This window comes from Rhinolophus sinicus, linkage group LG05 (genome assembly GCF_036562045.2).
Source record: "Rhinolophus sinicus isolate RSC01 linkage group LG05, ASM3656204v1, whole genome shotgun sequence".
NCBI lineage: Eukaryota > Metazoa > Chordata > Mammalia > Chiroptera > Rhinolophidae > Rhinolophus > Rhinolophus sinicus.
In genome coordinates this window covers 83,463,057-83,477,366 of record NC_133755.1, presented here as the reverse complement: position 1 = coordinate 83,477,366, position 14,310 = coordinate 83,463,057, and the positions used below count along the sequence as shown (strand labels likewise).

Sequence of the window (14,310 nt, the reverse complement as noted above, 5' to 3'; positions counted from 1 at the left end):
ACAATTTTAGTAGCTTTTTCCTGTCTTAAAATGTGTATACATTTTTTTGGCACCCTGTGTTTACACTGCCTTCTCTTTTTATCCTCGCTTGCTAAATTCCTGCCCATTGGGTCATTTTTCCTCTGCTGTGTTTGCAAGATGTTTTATAGGGTGAGCATGTAATTTTGCTCTAAATTGCCTTTGCAATTCAAAATATAAATTTATAAATAGGGATTTTTAACCTCATTTTTTCAAGACTTGAACTAATTGCTTCATTCTTCTGAAAGCTTTTGTTATTCCAACCAAGGCTGACGTCTCTCCCAGACTCCTCCCGCTTGCTGGCTCGGGAGCCTCATCCCTGCCTCAGCGCTGTCAGCAATGTAAGCATCCTGGAGTGTAGCTCTGCATTCCCAACGTAACACAGGACTTTCGGCACTGGGTTCAGGTCATACCAAACCGAGAATGTTCTCACTTTAGGGACTTCAGTGACAAGAATTTCAAAGGTCCCGAGGAGGTGATCAGGAGACACCTGTGTGCTTTGGCCATACCACCCACCGAGACCGCACAGGAGCCAGGCGGGGCCAGAGAGATGGGAGAGGGGAGGGGCGGGGATGGGAAAGCTGCCCTAGGGCCCGCATCCCTGGGAACGCTCCCTCTGATTCTGCTAAGATGTGCCTTTCCAGAAATGGAGCCACAGCCACTGAGAGAAAGGAAGAAAGGCACAGAACCGGCCAGCACAGCCCTGAAATGTGTGGAGCCCATGAGAAAAGCCTGGGACAGATCCTTGTCCTAGGATTCTGCCACCATTTCTTGCCTGGCTGACCTTGGACAGGTCTTTCAATCTTGGTCAGCTTCCTCCTCTGCAACATGAAGACCCGACAGGCTCAAGGACCCCTCATGGGGACAGAGACAATGCGAATGAGGCATGAGCATCCTAGAGTCGAATTCTGCAAGCTTGGTTGTTGCGTCCCACGTGATGAGGCTTGTGGGGAGCGCCAAATTGGCCTATGCATAGCTTTTATTAGTTAGGTGGGGAAGTAAAGGAGATAAATTTGTCAATCTCAAGATCAGTGAATCCCATACATCATAATAGGAAACTGATTCAAGCCAATCACACTTGCCTGCAGGCAGCAGAACCAAGTCTCAGGATGTCTGTACTTCCCCAAGGGACAAAACCTTTATGCATATGAATAGATGGAGAGCACATCATTGAGTCTCTTCCCTTGGAGGTTGTGGGAAGGAATGCAGCCACAGAGGCAGAGGCTCTCCTTAGCCTGGGGAAGGTGGGGGGCTGTGCCCACCTCTGTGAATCCCGTGGGTTCTCCTGTTGGTCCCCACATGGCTCCGCCTGGCTTAGGTTGCCCCCCCTAATCTTACTCGTCATTGGCTGACCAGCCATCCCCTGGGGCTAAACAAGGAGACATGAGGTGTAAGCACAAGGTGAAGCAAAGTCCCTGAAAGGATCCGTCTCACAGACTCTTTCTTTAGGGGCAGGTACACGGAGACAGACGGGTAGGCTGCTGCGTGACAACAGTTGGTAAACAGGTTCCGGCCAGGATGTCCCCAGGGCCACTTCTGCCACGAATTGAGGAGCAGATAGCCCAAAGGAACAGCCACAGGGAAGCCGAGGCCTGGGAGGTGGGCTGGCCCTCCCAGAGCTCCCAGAAGGCAGTGCTGTTTGGGAGGGAAGTGCATCAAGGACCATCGTCATATTCCTCCCAGGGATCCAAGCGACAGACTGACAGGCAAAGAGACAGAGCCCTATCCAGCTGGGAGCTAAACAACCCCATTCTTCAGGGCCCCTGGCCTTTCGAGGAGGGAGTGGGCTGTCGGAAATTAGGAAGAGAGGGGCCCCCACGGATGACACCAAACACAACACAGCAGCTGCTGCCCATTAGAACATTTATTTCTCAGAGAGAAAATAAGTTTCAGACAGTCATATTATAGTAGGTAAAATTAACTTCTGTATTCTTTACAAGCATAGAGTTTTCTCTGTTTATTACCTCTCTTATACCATCTGTTATAAACAATTCTAGAAAGCAAATAAAGTCACTTTCTACAATAAATAGAGCATCGTGTGCTTCACAGCAGACGCGACTGAGACACGCAGGCCCCATGCCACAGCAGGATCTGAGCCGTTTCCCATTCTAAAAGAGCAGTTCTAAAAATGAGACTCAGAGAGAGACTGAAAGATTCAAAGAGACTGAGGGAGAGAAGGAAAAGAGAGAGAGAGACAGAGAGAGAGAGAGAGAGAGAGAGAGAGAGGGGGAGACTAAGAGAAAGTGTTGGGGGGGAGAGACAGACCCAGAGAGAGAATAGAGAAAGCCCCGAGATCTTACAACACAGGTTGAGACAAAGGTCACAGAGTCCACAGCCAACCGACTACCTGGGGAGAGGGGGGTGCATTGGCTCCTTTAAATAAACCACACTGTGTGCATTTAAAATACTCAGCCACACAATGGAGGACTCCAGTAATGGAAACTATAGGCCTGAATAATTTAGAACAGTATTTTACAATTATATACACCATGTCCTTCCCTAGCCATATGCTGTATTGTATTTTTAGTATTGTACAAAATCCAAAACCCCATCCTTTATGTTAGAGAGTTTTGTTGGTTCCCTTTAAAACTCTGGCTCTTGTCCCAAATTGTATAAGAAGTTGTGGTGGTTGGTTGGTTGTATTTTTAAAAACTCGTGTGTAAAAATGGCAGTGATCTCCCCAGTGACTTGTTTTGTCCAAAACTCCCCTATGAAAAATTTAAAACAATTAAAAAGAACATCAGGTTAAAAAACAACATGGTAATCAGTGGCCTGCGACCTGGCCCTGCAACTTTGGTGCTTAAGAGGTGAAAAGAAACATCCAGAGAACGGACATCGAAGCCTCTGAAAATTGTGGTGGTTTGTCAGTCAACATTCCCCGTTTCACAGTTTTTTTTTTTCCTTCCGTTTTTGAGAAGGTGATGGTGGGGAGGGGGTTGAAGGAAAAGAAGGGGGCAGAGGGTTTGACATCAAAGTGCTGGGCTCCTGGAGTTGGGAAGTGGGAGCAGCAGAGGCTGGGCAGGGCAGAGCACCATGCAGCCCATGGTGGAGAGGGGGGAGGAGGGAGGAGAGGAGGGATGAAGAGGCAGACCGGCTCCACCCCAACCACCCTCAAATCCCAGTGGACAGACGGACACTCACACATCCAGCCTGGTCTGCTGACAGGAGCCGGCTCAGCCTCAGCCCGCCTCTGGGCAAGACAGGGCGAGGGCAGGAGGGACTCCACCGCAATCCCAGGGGGCAAGCTCTCACAGCCTGGCCTCAGCTGGTGTCTGCACATGCACAGGTCGGGCTGGGGTAAGGTGGGGGGCAGGGTGTGTGTGCTGGTGGAGGGGTCACCCAAGGGGTAGGCTGGCCTCTGTTCCGCCCTGAGGGGCCAGGCGGAGGCACCCACCTAGCATAGCAGCTGGCCTCAAAGGGAATGAGACATAAAAACAAAAAGACCAGTTTGGTGATGGTTTTTGTCAGTTTGGCACAAGAGAAAGTTAAGGAAGGGAACACAGGAAAAACACTGGGCAGAGGAGAATATGGGGCGGGGAGGAAGGGTGAGAATGGGTGATGGAGGGGGGAAGAGAAGGTGAGCTCGGTGAGATTCCCGGTGGGACCCGAGTATCCACAGCACCTCTGGGGTCAGTGGCAGAGCCTCGCTTGCCCTGAGGTGTAGTTAATTGGGGGTAGGGGGCAGGGAGCCAGGCACACCCTTGAGAAAGAGCCCAGGACTCCTCGCCTTCCGGGGCCCATCTCCTTGGCTGGGCCTCACAGCTGTTTCTACTTCTAACTGGTTCTTCAGTGGACGAGCCCCTGAGGGAGCCCAGGTGGGAGTTTTTGGCACACAGCAGGCCCGCCAGTGGAACCGTGCAGTTGGTCAAAACTGGGCCTTGCCCTCGGAAAGGACACAGCCCAGCCCTCGCCTGCTAGGAAAGGGGGAAGCTGCCGGCCACATGTCTGGCTGGGGCAGGGAGAAGCTCTTCTGTGTCCCTCGGGCCACCTCCTACAGGTAGCTGGAGGCCACAAAGGAGTGGGGCCCCCGGACCCGGCTCAGGTGGATCATGGCGCGGTCATAGGCCACCTGCACCGATTTGCGAATGCTGGTCTTGCGACCTTCCAGCATCTTGAGCTTGTCCACGGTGTCCTCCACACCCAGGGGCAGGACTTTGTCCCTCGGAAGCCACTGCCTGGAATACAAGTGCCGTAAGAGGCCTAGGCCGTGGTGGGTTGCTCCCACGAGGGGGCTGCTCAGGGCCCACTGCCCAGGACCAGGAGCCAAGGGGGAGGGACAGGCAGAGGGCGGCAGGTGGACACCCCAGACAGGAGGCCACCACGGGCCCTTTCTGGGGTCCCTCCGGGGCCCCAGGGTGCTGTCTGCTTGGGGGCCTGTCAGGACCAGGAGCCAACGTGCTGCCCTCGGGGCCTGGCTGAGCCATCGGAGGGCTGGGCCTTGTCTGCCTTGGAGAATCAGGGAGCTACTGCGAGGAAGTGGGGCTGAAGCCAGGCGTCAATGAACCGATCTTGGGTGGGGACTGCATCTGGTTTTTAAAAAAAATATCCCCAGGTGAATCTACATGTGGCTAAGAGCCCAGGCTTCAGGGCTGGGTCTTGGTTTATACCCCAGTTCCGACTATGGGGTCTTGGCTTTCTGAGCCTCAGCTTCCTCATCTGCAAAATGGACTGGGAGGGGATCAATGAATATTTAAATGAGGATTAAATGAGATCGCACATGTAATTTACATAAGGACACAGTAAACACTTAAGAAATGGTAGCTATTATTATTATTATTAATGATCATTTCCACTAGCTAGTCCTACGTCCTTATTCTGTGGGAACAGAGGTGAAAGAACTCTCCTGCCGGTGCTAAGACAAACCGCAAGGTGCTCATAAACAAGGAGCAAGCAGGCGCCTTGCCGTGGCCCCTGCAGGGCCCAGAACCCCGAACCCAGGACTGACATCCCGGCAGCCACCGGATGTGCTGGCAACTGACAGGCTCTCGGTGAGTTCCCTCCAGGAATCACCCTCCACCGAGGTGGCTGCCTGGCCCAAGGCCACGCCCCTCCTAGAGCAGCCAGCATTTCAGTGACTAGTTGATGGGGGAGGGGAGGTACAAAGGCACAGCCCCCCTTTCTGACACTGATAAGGAGCCCCCCAGCCGCCCCCCCCCCAGGATCAGCTGAGGCCTCAGGAGCAAGTGCACTGCGGTTCAACCTTTTCTTCTGCCCAACGCTGCGTCCCTCATCCCATAGTTCTCCCCAGAAAGCCTTCTGAATCCAATTTCCACCTCAGAGACACGTGTCCCAGGGACTCTGCTCTCGGTTACTACTACCATCACGATTCATCAGTGTTGTTAGAAACACGAGTTACTGTCACTTGGCACGCACAGGGCAGCTGCCCGCAGGTAAGCCTCCCCTCCCCTGGGTGGACGCAGGGTGACCGAGCCCACAGCCCTCGTGTGTCTCTCCAGCGTGTGGGCATCTGCTCAGCCTCCCGCCAGGCCCCAGCCTGCACCCTGGCGCATCCGCCCCCGCAGCAGCGCCCACTCACCAGGTGCGCTTGTTGTCAAAAAAGAGGACAAGGAAGAGCTTCTCGCCAGCCTCGGCCTGTTTCTGCTCTCCCAGCTTCAGCACATCCAGCGGCGGCACAGGGATGGGGACGCCATTGTGCAGCAGGCCCTCCCGAGGCATCTTGGGGTCGATGATCTGAGGTGGGAAGGAGCCGGCACTCAGCTGGGGGTGTGCGGGGTGAGCAGGGCAGCACTGACCCCCCCACAAAGCAGTGCGGGGCTCGGGAGGCCACACCCACGTGATGAGGGGCTGACCTCCTCCATGACCGCAGTGCCCCAGATGGAAATCCTGACTATTTCCCGCTAATCCCTGGCCCCACCCAACCGGTCAGTGCTTTAGATGAGGGAGCCTGCGCCACAAAACGTCAGGGCCCAGAGCTCAAACGGAAGTCATCGGAAAACCAGCCTGGGGAAAGTCAGAACTTGGAGCAGCGTCTCTGACATCTGGGTCGGACAGGCAAACTCCTTCCTCCCAGTGTCCCTTAGGGGAGAGTGGACACCATTGCTTTCCTGTCCACTTCCCCGGGGGCCCTTTGCGATGCACTCCCAATGCTCAGGGGCCGTCCCAGACAGCACAGCTATGGAGAAGGTTCTGCATCGCCCCTCCCCTCGGTTCTGTCAGGCTGTCATTCTGCCTGCTGCAGGGACCAGATACACTTGTGACACCTCCACAGTAAGATCCGAGACAAGCTAGAAGAGGGAGCTTGGAGGGTTGCTGGAGAGGAGGATGTGGCAGGAAACTGGAAGAACCAGTCCTCCTGGTTGTTTGCACCACAAGGGCCAAGGCTCAGCCAAATTCCTGGTGGCATCAACAGGGTAATTCTCAGTCAGCGAAGCCCCTACTTATTCACACATCACCACCTTATTTCAGCCTCTTGCTGATACTCAGAAGCCTTCTGACAGGTATTAGCTGACATGAACCGCCAAGCACAGGAGGAAGAGAAGAGGTAGCTGGTTGAGGCCAGTGCCGGGACTAAAAACCAGGTATTTGTACAAGGTTTGGGCCTCTGCTGCCCACAGCCCCTCTTCCAGAGCAGCCGGCTGTTAATCTGCACGTGCTAAGGCCAGAGAGACTTGGAAACACACTGAGCGAGCGGCTTTCTCTAGAGATGGAGCAATCTTCATTTCTACACCCTGTCTCTGGGGGCCTCTTCTCATAATAATCTGCTCTATTATTTACCTTTGGCTGTCTGCCAGCCTCCCTCCAGCTCTCTCAAGACACTCAGTTGAAAGCAGGTGCTCTAGTTGCGAGTTTACGCTAAGGAAGAACCACGCCTACCCTGCCCCGCTGTGTGATTTGGTCAAAACTCTATCTCCCAGCCTGTTTGTGCCTCCTGGGTGGGACTGCAGCTAAGGGCCTGCTCAAAACCACCACACAAGCCCCCCAGAGCTTCCTCCATCCCCAAACAAGACAGTGGGGCTCCTCCGATGTTTTCTCTGGACAAGCTTGCTGGTTCATGCCTTCCATGTGGGGCAGATAGAGAAAAATGTCCCCCAAGGGCAGCAGCAAGGTGGGTAAGTCTGCCACTTACGGAGAACGCGCCTCCCTTCTTAAAGAGGCAAATGTGTCCCAAAATAATAAATAATGGTCTATTCACTCAAATGTTATACAGATGTAAAACAGCATGAAAATAAAGCTTGTGATAAACTTCAACATGTATAATAAATGTGTACGTACACTATTACGGATACAATTTATAAACAATAAATAGAAGGAACGATATATGTTTATAGTTGACATGTTAGACTGGTGGGGATCTGTGTTGCTTTTCTCTATTTTCCCCAAACTAGTATAATGCAGATACCTTACTTTTATGGAAAAACAAAAACCATTTTTTTTAAATAAGAACCTCCCCCCTCAAATTTAAAAGCTGTGCATTCACTATGGATGCAAGTACAGTCAACCCTTGAACAGAGCAGTGAGGGGCACTGACTGCAGTGGAAAATCCATATACAACTTTTGACAACCCAGAAACTTGACTACAGTTGTTCCTTGGTATCCATGGGGGATTGGTTCCAGGACCCACATGGTTACCAAAATCCGTGGATGCTCCAGTCCCTTCTATAAGATGGCACAGACCAAGCATGGAGTCAGCCCTCCGTATCCACGGATGTGAAAGCTGGGGGTGTGGAGGGCCAACTGTGTATTTATTGAAAAAAATCCACGAATAAGTGGACCCACGCAGTGCAAACCGTGTTCTTCAAGGGCCAGCTGTACATATTTAAGCACAGGAAAACAACTGGAACAGCATAAACCAAAATAAAAACACAGGTTGTATTCAGGTGATTGGGTTTTCTGGTGGTGGCTGAATTTCTTTTATCATGAAATAAAATGTATGATTAAGAAGATAATTAAAAAGAAAGAAAGACTAGTTTCAGACTGGCTGTTTTGTGTTGTGAGATTTAAAACAACCAAAACTGAAACCTGCATAGCTGTCACCACTTCTTCAGCAACTAAGCCTGAGCCTTGTGAAGACAGCCCCGGGCCCAACCCCCTTGGCGATGGATGAGAGCATGGGTTCCCCACTTGCGACGGCTGAGGAAGACGTGAGGCAGGCAATGTGGGCTGCAGGAAGGCTCCAGCAGGCTCTATAACCTTTTGGAGCTATAGTTTCCTCACCTGTCCAAAAAGGATCAGAGTTCTTGCCCTCCTTACCGTGACAGGCAGCTGTTAGACTGGCCAGAGCCACAGACACGCACGAGCTGAGCGCAGCCCAGAACTCGGTGTGCGTCAGGAGGTTGGGGGCGGGTTCTCAAACCTGGCTACAGGGCCTCTGGGAAGCTTTTGAAAATATATTCATGCACTGGTCTGCTCTCAGAGTCTGTGTTGGTAGTTGGGAGCGTCAGTATCTGCATGGTTTAAAAACTTCCCCTGGATGGTGCTGACATGCCGCAAAGGTCAGAATCAGCGTGTTCCAGGCCCGGATGGACAGCACCTCCCCAATACAGAAAACGCTCTAAGAAGTAACAATCAAGGTGGTAAGAATGGAATTTTCAGCTACTGCTGCCGGGAGTATCCACCAAGACTAACTTTCTAAAGGGCACCTGGGCAACGTGCAGCAGGAGTTTGCACGGACACTGCCCCACGAAGGCGCGCCTAAGAACCCCCTATAAAGAAACGATTATGAGCCCAAAGGCAGAGCTATACTGATGTCTATTGCTGCCTGTTTATCACAGAGAAAAATTCCAAACAATTTAAATGACCAACTGGGGAATGATTAAAATAAGGTAAGTCCATGCATACAACTAAAGACAATGCAGTCATTAAAGTGACGTTGGTGAAGAATGTTTAATGGCACAAGACATGCATTTTTACGGTGTGCTAGTAAGTGAAAGGGAGGCTAAACGGAGTGTGGTCTCACATATGTGCATATTTATGCATCCAACAAAAAAAGAAAGGCCGAGTGGATTTGCACCAAGAGGTCACTTCTGAGTAGATGTGACTGTGGATGATTTTGAACTTGGTGGCTCAGAACACAGGTATCACACATTTTAAGCCCTGGGCTCAAACTGCAACCCTGCCACTTAATAGCTAGGTGACCATGGGTAACACATAGGGCCTCGGGTTTTTTCCCTACAAGATGAAAATAACCACACCTTCCTCAGTATTTCAAGAACTTAGCATGACAGATGTTTAATAAAACATCTAAGCATGATGAGCAGCTTTTAAAACTCTCTACAATGAACACACGTTACTTTTACGCACTAGCAAATCAATCCATCAATCCCTAAGAGCCCTCCCTAGTCTGTCTCCCCAGCTGGGAGCCTTGCTGGTTTGACCGACCCAAGGCTGGGGCAAAACCTCCCTCCCTTCTAAGCTGCAGGCGCCCTGACTCCCACCAACTCTGCTGGCTTGATCCAATCAGATAAGCCCCCGAGGCAAGGCGGGGGCCAGAACCGCCCAGGGGAGGGAGGGAGGGTGGCAGCATCTGGGGCAGACTCACCAAGGCAGGGTAGGAGGGATAGCCTCGGCACTTGGCCCACACCAGCTCCAGGGGCTCCAGGTCTCCACGGTCTTCAAAGGGCATCAGGAGGCTTCTGCCTGGGGGTGGGGGAGGGGAGGAGACAGTGCCCAAAGGGGACATGGAATGGTGCCCAGGAGGCCTGCATGTGGCCTCCTTTTGACTGAGCAATGAGTCCGCAACACCCCCTCCATATTTCCTCTTCCCTGCCCCTTCCTGAGAAGTTCTCACCCTAGATTAGGGCTTGTTCTATAAAGGGCCAAAGAGTAAATATTTCAGGTTCTGTGGGCCATGGTCTCTGTTGCAACTATTCAACTCCGCTTTGTGGCAGGAAAGCAGCCATAGACAATCTGTAAATGAATGAGTGTGGCGGTGTCCCAATAAAACTTTAGTTTTGGACACTGCAGTTTGAAATGTCTTATCATTTTCACGTTACAAAATATTATTTTGATTTTCCAATCATCTGAAAATGTAAAAACCATTCTTAGCACGTGGGTCCTACAAAAACAGGCAATAGGCTCTAGTCTGGCGACCTCTGGACTGGAACCCTAGGGTGGGGTTCCTTGGAAGAATGTCACTGCTTCATCACCAGGGCCCCGGGGAGAAGAACCACAACCCAGCTTGGGCAGAGCCACAGCCAGCTCTCCGGGCCTCCCCAAGTCGGGAGGCCTCGCGATGGAGGCTTCACGGAAAACGATGCCTGACAGACATCCCGGTAAAACCACTTGCTAAATGACTTCTTTTCTGACAGGGCCACACCTGGCCACCCAGGTCACTGGGATGCACAACACTCAGCAGAGCCAAGCAGGCCTGCAGGTCCTTCAGTGCCTGCTTTTGCCAAACCTTACACTGGGTGTCCTGCCCAGGCAGGCACCATGTCTCTTCAGCTTCCTTTGTTCTGCACCCAATGAACTAACTAGCACCCCTGGAGGGGTGCCTCACAAATGCTTCTGAACCCACAGAGGGGCTTCCCCCTCCCCCCGGAACCTCTATAAACTAGGAATGGGGAGGTGACCACACTCAACCAAAGAAAAAGGCCCAAATCTTAGAGTAGAAATTATGTTTCTAAGGAAGCATTACCACCCTCATTTATAGTTTTTAAAAAGCGTACTGCTAATCACGAGGCATTGTTTTCTACCTACTGAATCAAAGCAGTAACAACAACAAGATAAAATCCAATCCTGAAGAGGCAGGCTGCGGGAAAACTGGTGCAATCGTATGCCGCTGAGGCAACTGCAGACCAGCCCGATCCTTCCAGAATGTAATTTGGTGGTATGTCTCAAGAGCCATAAAAAAAATAAAATAAAATGTATGAACCATCTGCTCCAGTAAATTCCTTCCCTGGGAACTTGTCTAAGAAAAATAACTTTAAAAACGCATAAAAGGATTTTGAACAAAAACATGGGTTCATTACATGATGTAAAATGTTAAAGTTGAAAATAACCAAATGTCTAACAATAGAACAGTTAAGTAAATTATAATGCATTGATTGAAAGATACGTTATTGTAGTAATATGATATACAAAGATTATGTCAATATGAAAAAAGTATGAGATAACATTGAAAAAGGAATACAAAAGAGCATGTGTTTTAGATCAGCATTTTGTTAAAAAACGTGCCTGAAATAAACAGAAGGCAACACATAGAAATGAAGACAATTCTGTTAGGGTGATGGAATGGTGGGAGGTCAGTTTCCTTCAACATCATTTGAATAAGTATGTGGTTTTTAAAATAAGAATAAAATGTCACCACCAGAGCACACAGCGTGTGCCACCCCGCCCTGGTTTTGTTAGATGCTGTACAAACGCATCCAGACATGAGGCTTGCCTCCTGGGCGCTACAGTTAGACAGCAATGACACACGCACGCGTGCATTCATTCATACACATACCGGGAAAAAGCGGATGCTAAGGAAAGATCAAGCAGCTGAGAAAAGGAAGGAGGGAAAGAGAAGCCCTGAAGCCTGCGCGTTGATGAAAGCTTCAAAGACAGGGCCAGACAGTGCACGCCTGCCAAGGTAGGGCTGGAGAGAGCGCTCAGAGGACAGCCCGCCCTGCACCGGCTCCACCTGGGCACCACCCAGCGCTCTCCTCTGGCCTGGCCCTGCCCTTTATTCCCTTGGTCTAAGGAGACAAGACACACGTATTTCATGCTTTGGACCAGCTAGAGTAGAATGTGTCATGAGGGGAAGGCTGAAGGTACCGGATCACGTGAAATGACAGGGCTTTGTGTGAGAGTCGGTGACCCAGGCTATCACTGATGACGCCAGTGCGGGCAGACTGACGGTATCTATTGGGATTACAAGTGCTCACTTCCTTCAATCAGGCAACTCCACATCTACAGATATACTCCCCACGGATACAAAATCATCTACGTACAAGGCTGCTCACGGCAACTGACTGTAATAAACGGGTGAAAATAACCTAAACGTCCAACCGTACACGATGGCACTCCTGTATAATGGGACGTTTGGCAGACGGTAAAAAGCACAGAAAGCTCTCTACAATATATTGTTAACTGAACACAAAAAGCATGGTTTAGAGGAACATGTGTACACTAGACTTCTCTCTGAAATACTCTGAAATACACACACAGGTTTTGGCTTGTATATGTATGGATTACATCTGAAAAGACACAAAAGAACCTTCTAACAGTGGTTGTTCTAGGGACGGGATCCCTGGCTTTTCATTATGTATCCTTTTGTACCTTTCTGGTTTTTGTTACCATGGGCATGTATTACCAATTCAAACTGAAGATGATCTAAAAGAAAAACAAAGACTCTGAATGACCTGGGTGGGAGGACCACCTCCCTGCCCCACGCCCCAGGGTTTGGAGGAGCTCAAGGTCTGGCCGGCTGCAGCCCACAGAGCCGGATCTTTGCAAAGCCTGCGCCCACCCCCACCCCCACCCCACCGATCCACCTGTACACCACTCCTCACCTGAACCACTGTAGTCAGAGTCTCCGTTCACACCTTCCAGGAAGGGCACTCGAGACAGGGCTGGCTTCCCACGGCTGCGTTTGGGGGGTATTAGACCACTGCATGGAGAGGGGGCGACATGAGCAATTTTAACAACTCCCACTCCCACTACTGCTCTCCCATGGCTGACAGGAGTGGGGCTGCAAAAACCCTTCTAGGAGAATGGTTTCTCACCTTTCCCTAAAAACTCACACTAGCCATGCTACACTTCTGTCCAGAAAGTTCCCAAAAGGCTTTGAGGAACCATTGCATTTACGTGGAAAAGCTGAACCTGGAAAGAGATGCCTGCTCCGCTGCTTAGGGACCTTGGCCTTAATCCAGAGGAAAGGTCACCCCAGGCACCTGTGAATCCCTTCCGAGTTTAAACAGTGGGGCTGTGGGAAGGGCCCATCTCACATATGCACAGAACTCTTGGCTATGGGATTCACATTGCTTGTTTTTTAGAAACCAATGTGTCTTTTAGAGGTACAAAAATCTGCCTGTTTCTCAAATTTTCCATAAGGACATGTCTTACTTCTTTAGTTAGGAAAGACATTTCTCAATCAGAAAAAAAAAAATAAAAAAAAAAAATTCACTTCTCACTTCCACTTTACGTGTGAAATTTTTCTTAGATAGAGATGGATTTTTTTTTTAACAGGGCTACTGCAAGAAGGTGAAAAAATATATTAAAGACTAGAAGGTAATAAGCAAAACTGAGAATAGTACCAATGTAATGAGATCACTGGAACCCACCCAGGCCTCAGTAATTTTAAGTAGCTCCCCATGCAATTCTAATGGACAACGATAGCTGGGAGCTCTGGGCAAGAATGATGTGGCTAGGCCCTTCTTTCCATCCAAACTTTAAAAAACATTACCACTATATAATTTTTTTTAACCAAAAAAAAAAAATGCTTAAAAGACAGGTCAATAATCTGTTTAAATGCTTAAGAAACCTCTGGTGGGGGTGAGAGGCGGCCGGGGTTAGGACTGGCTGGAAAGCAGGCTACTCCTGTTTTACTATGTCATAACTGCTTTTATCCCGGTCTCACACAGGACACCTGCACGGCCAGAACACAGTGAATCGTGATCCTTTGGTAACTAGTAGGTTGGGAGCCTTTTTCCTGTTAGTCAAAATTAGGCCCTATCTGGGGAAACACGAATAACACCCAGTTCACACTTAGGATTCAGTTCCCACTCAGCCTTTGAAAATCTGTCACTGGGCTTAGAGACTCTGAGCCTTATAAGCAGGTAAAGTACTAGTGGTTTTATTCGGGAAGCCTCTCTACGTTCACAATGTGGATCTGGGAAGACATCTTTAAATACAACAGAAGAGGGTTAAGAGGTGAAACTGTGCAGCCAGACTACCTGGGTTCAGCACCTGGCTCTTCTTGTCGGTGGTTCTGTGACCTTGAACCAGTTACTTAACCTGTGAGGCTCATGTCCCCAGGTGTTGCTGTGAGGATTTAATGGATTAATACACAGAAAGCACTCAGTACAGTACTCGACAAACGGCAGTTCTACAATAACTATTCTATGTAAGTTTTAGTGTCTCACTCCAAATGCTACAAACTACTAATGTTGTGCCATCACGCGATGAGCTCTGTGAAGGAGGAGCTCAATACAATGGGATACAACAGCAAAACCAGGCCTGTGTGCTCCCGTTTCACCGAAACAAGCCCAGCGACTCGACCCCGGCCCGCATTGCAGCCCTTTCTCCGTTACCCAGACCTGGGCACACAGCCCGGCCTGTAATTGTTGTTTACTGCTTTACCAGCCATCTCTCCTCTAGAAGACAAGCCCCTTGAGAACAGGCACCCTG

The 14,310-nt window shown here is 50.1% G+C and overlaps 1 protein-coding gene across 5 annotated transcripts in view; it reads right to left on the bottom strand.

Moving 5' to 3' along the window:
- Window positions 1–1,864: 1,864 nt before the first annotated feature.
- Window positions 1,865–14,310, bottom strand: part of BRPF3 (bromodomain and PHD finger containing 3) — a 32,534-nt gene continuing 20,088 nt past the window's right edge. For 3 of the 5 annotated variants that reach the window (XM_074332857.1, XM_074332858.1, XM_019738797.2), the window contains exons 10-13: window positions 12,474–12,571; window positions 9,518–9,615; window positions 5,555–5,709; window positions 1,865–4,193 (exon numbers count right to left, since the gene is read on the bottom strand). In XM_074332857.1, the coding sequence (XP_074188958.1) occupies window positions 4,010–4,193; window positions 5,555–5,709; window positions 9,518–9,615; window positions 12,474–12,571 (535 nt within the window). In that variant the 3' untranslated portion in view covers window positions 1,865–4,009. Of the gene's footprint in view, window positions 4,194–5,554; window positions 5,710–9,517; window positions 9,616–12,473; window positions 12,572–14,310 lie in introns of those variants that run through there. The other 2 variants (XM_074332859.1, XR_012496562.1) reach the window with 2 other exon arrangements.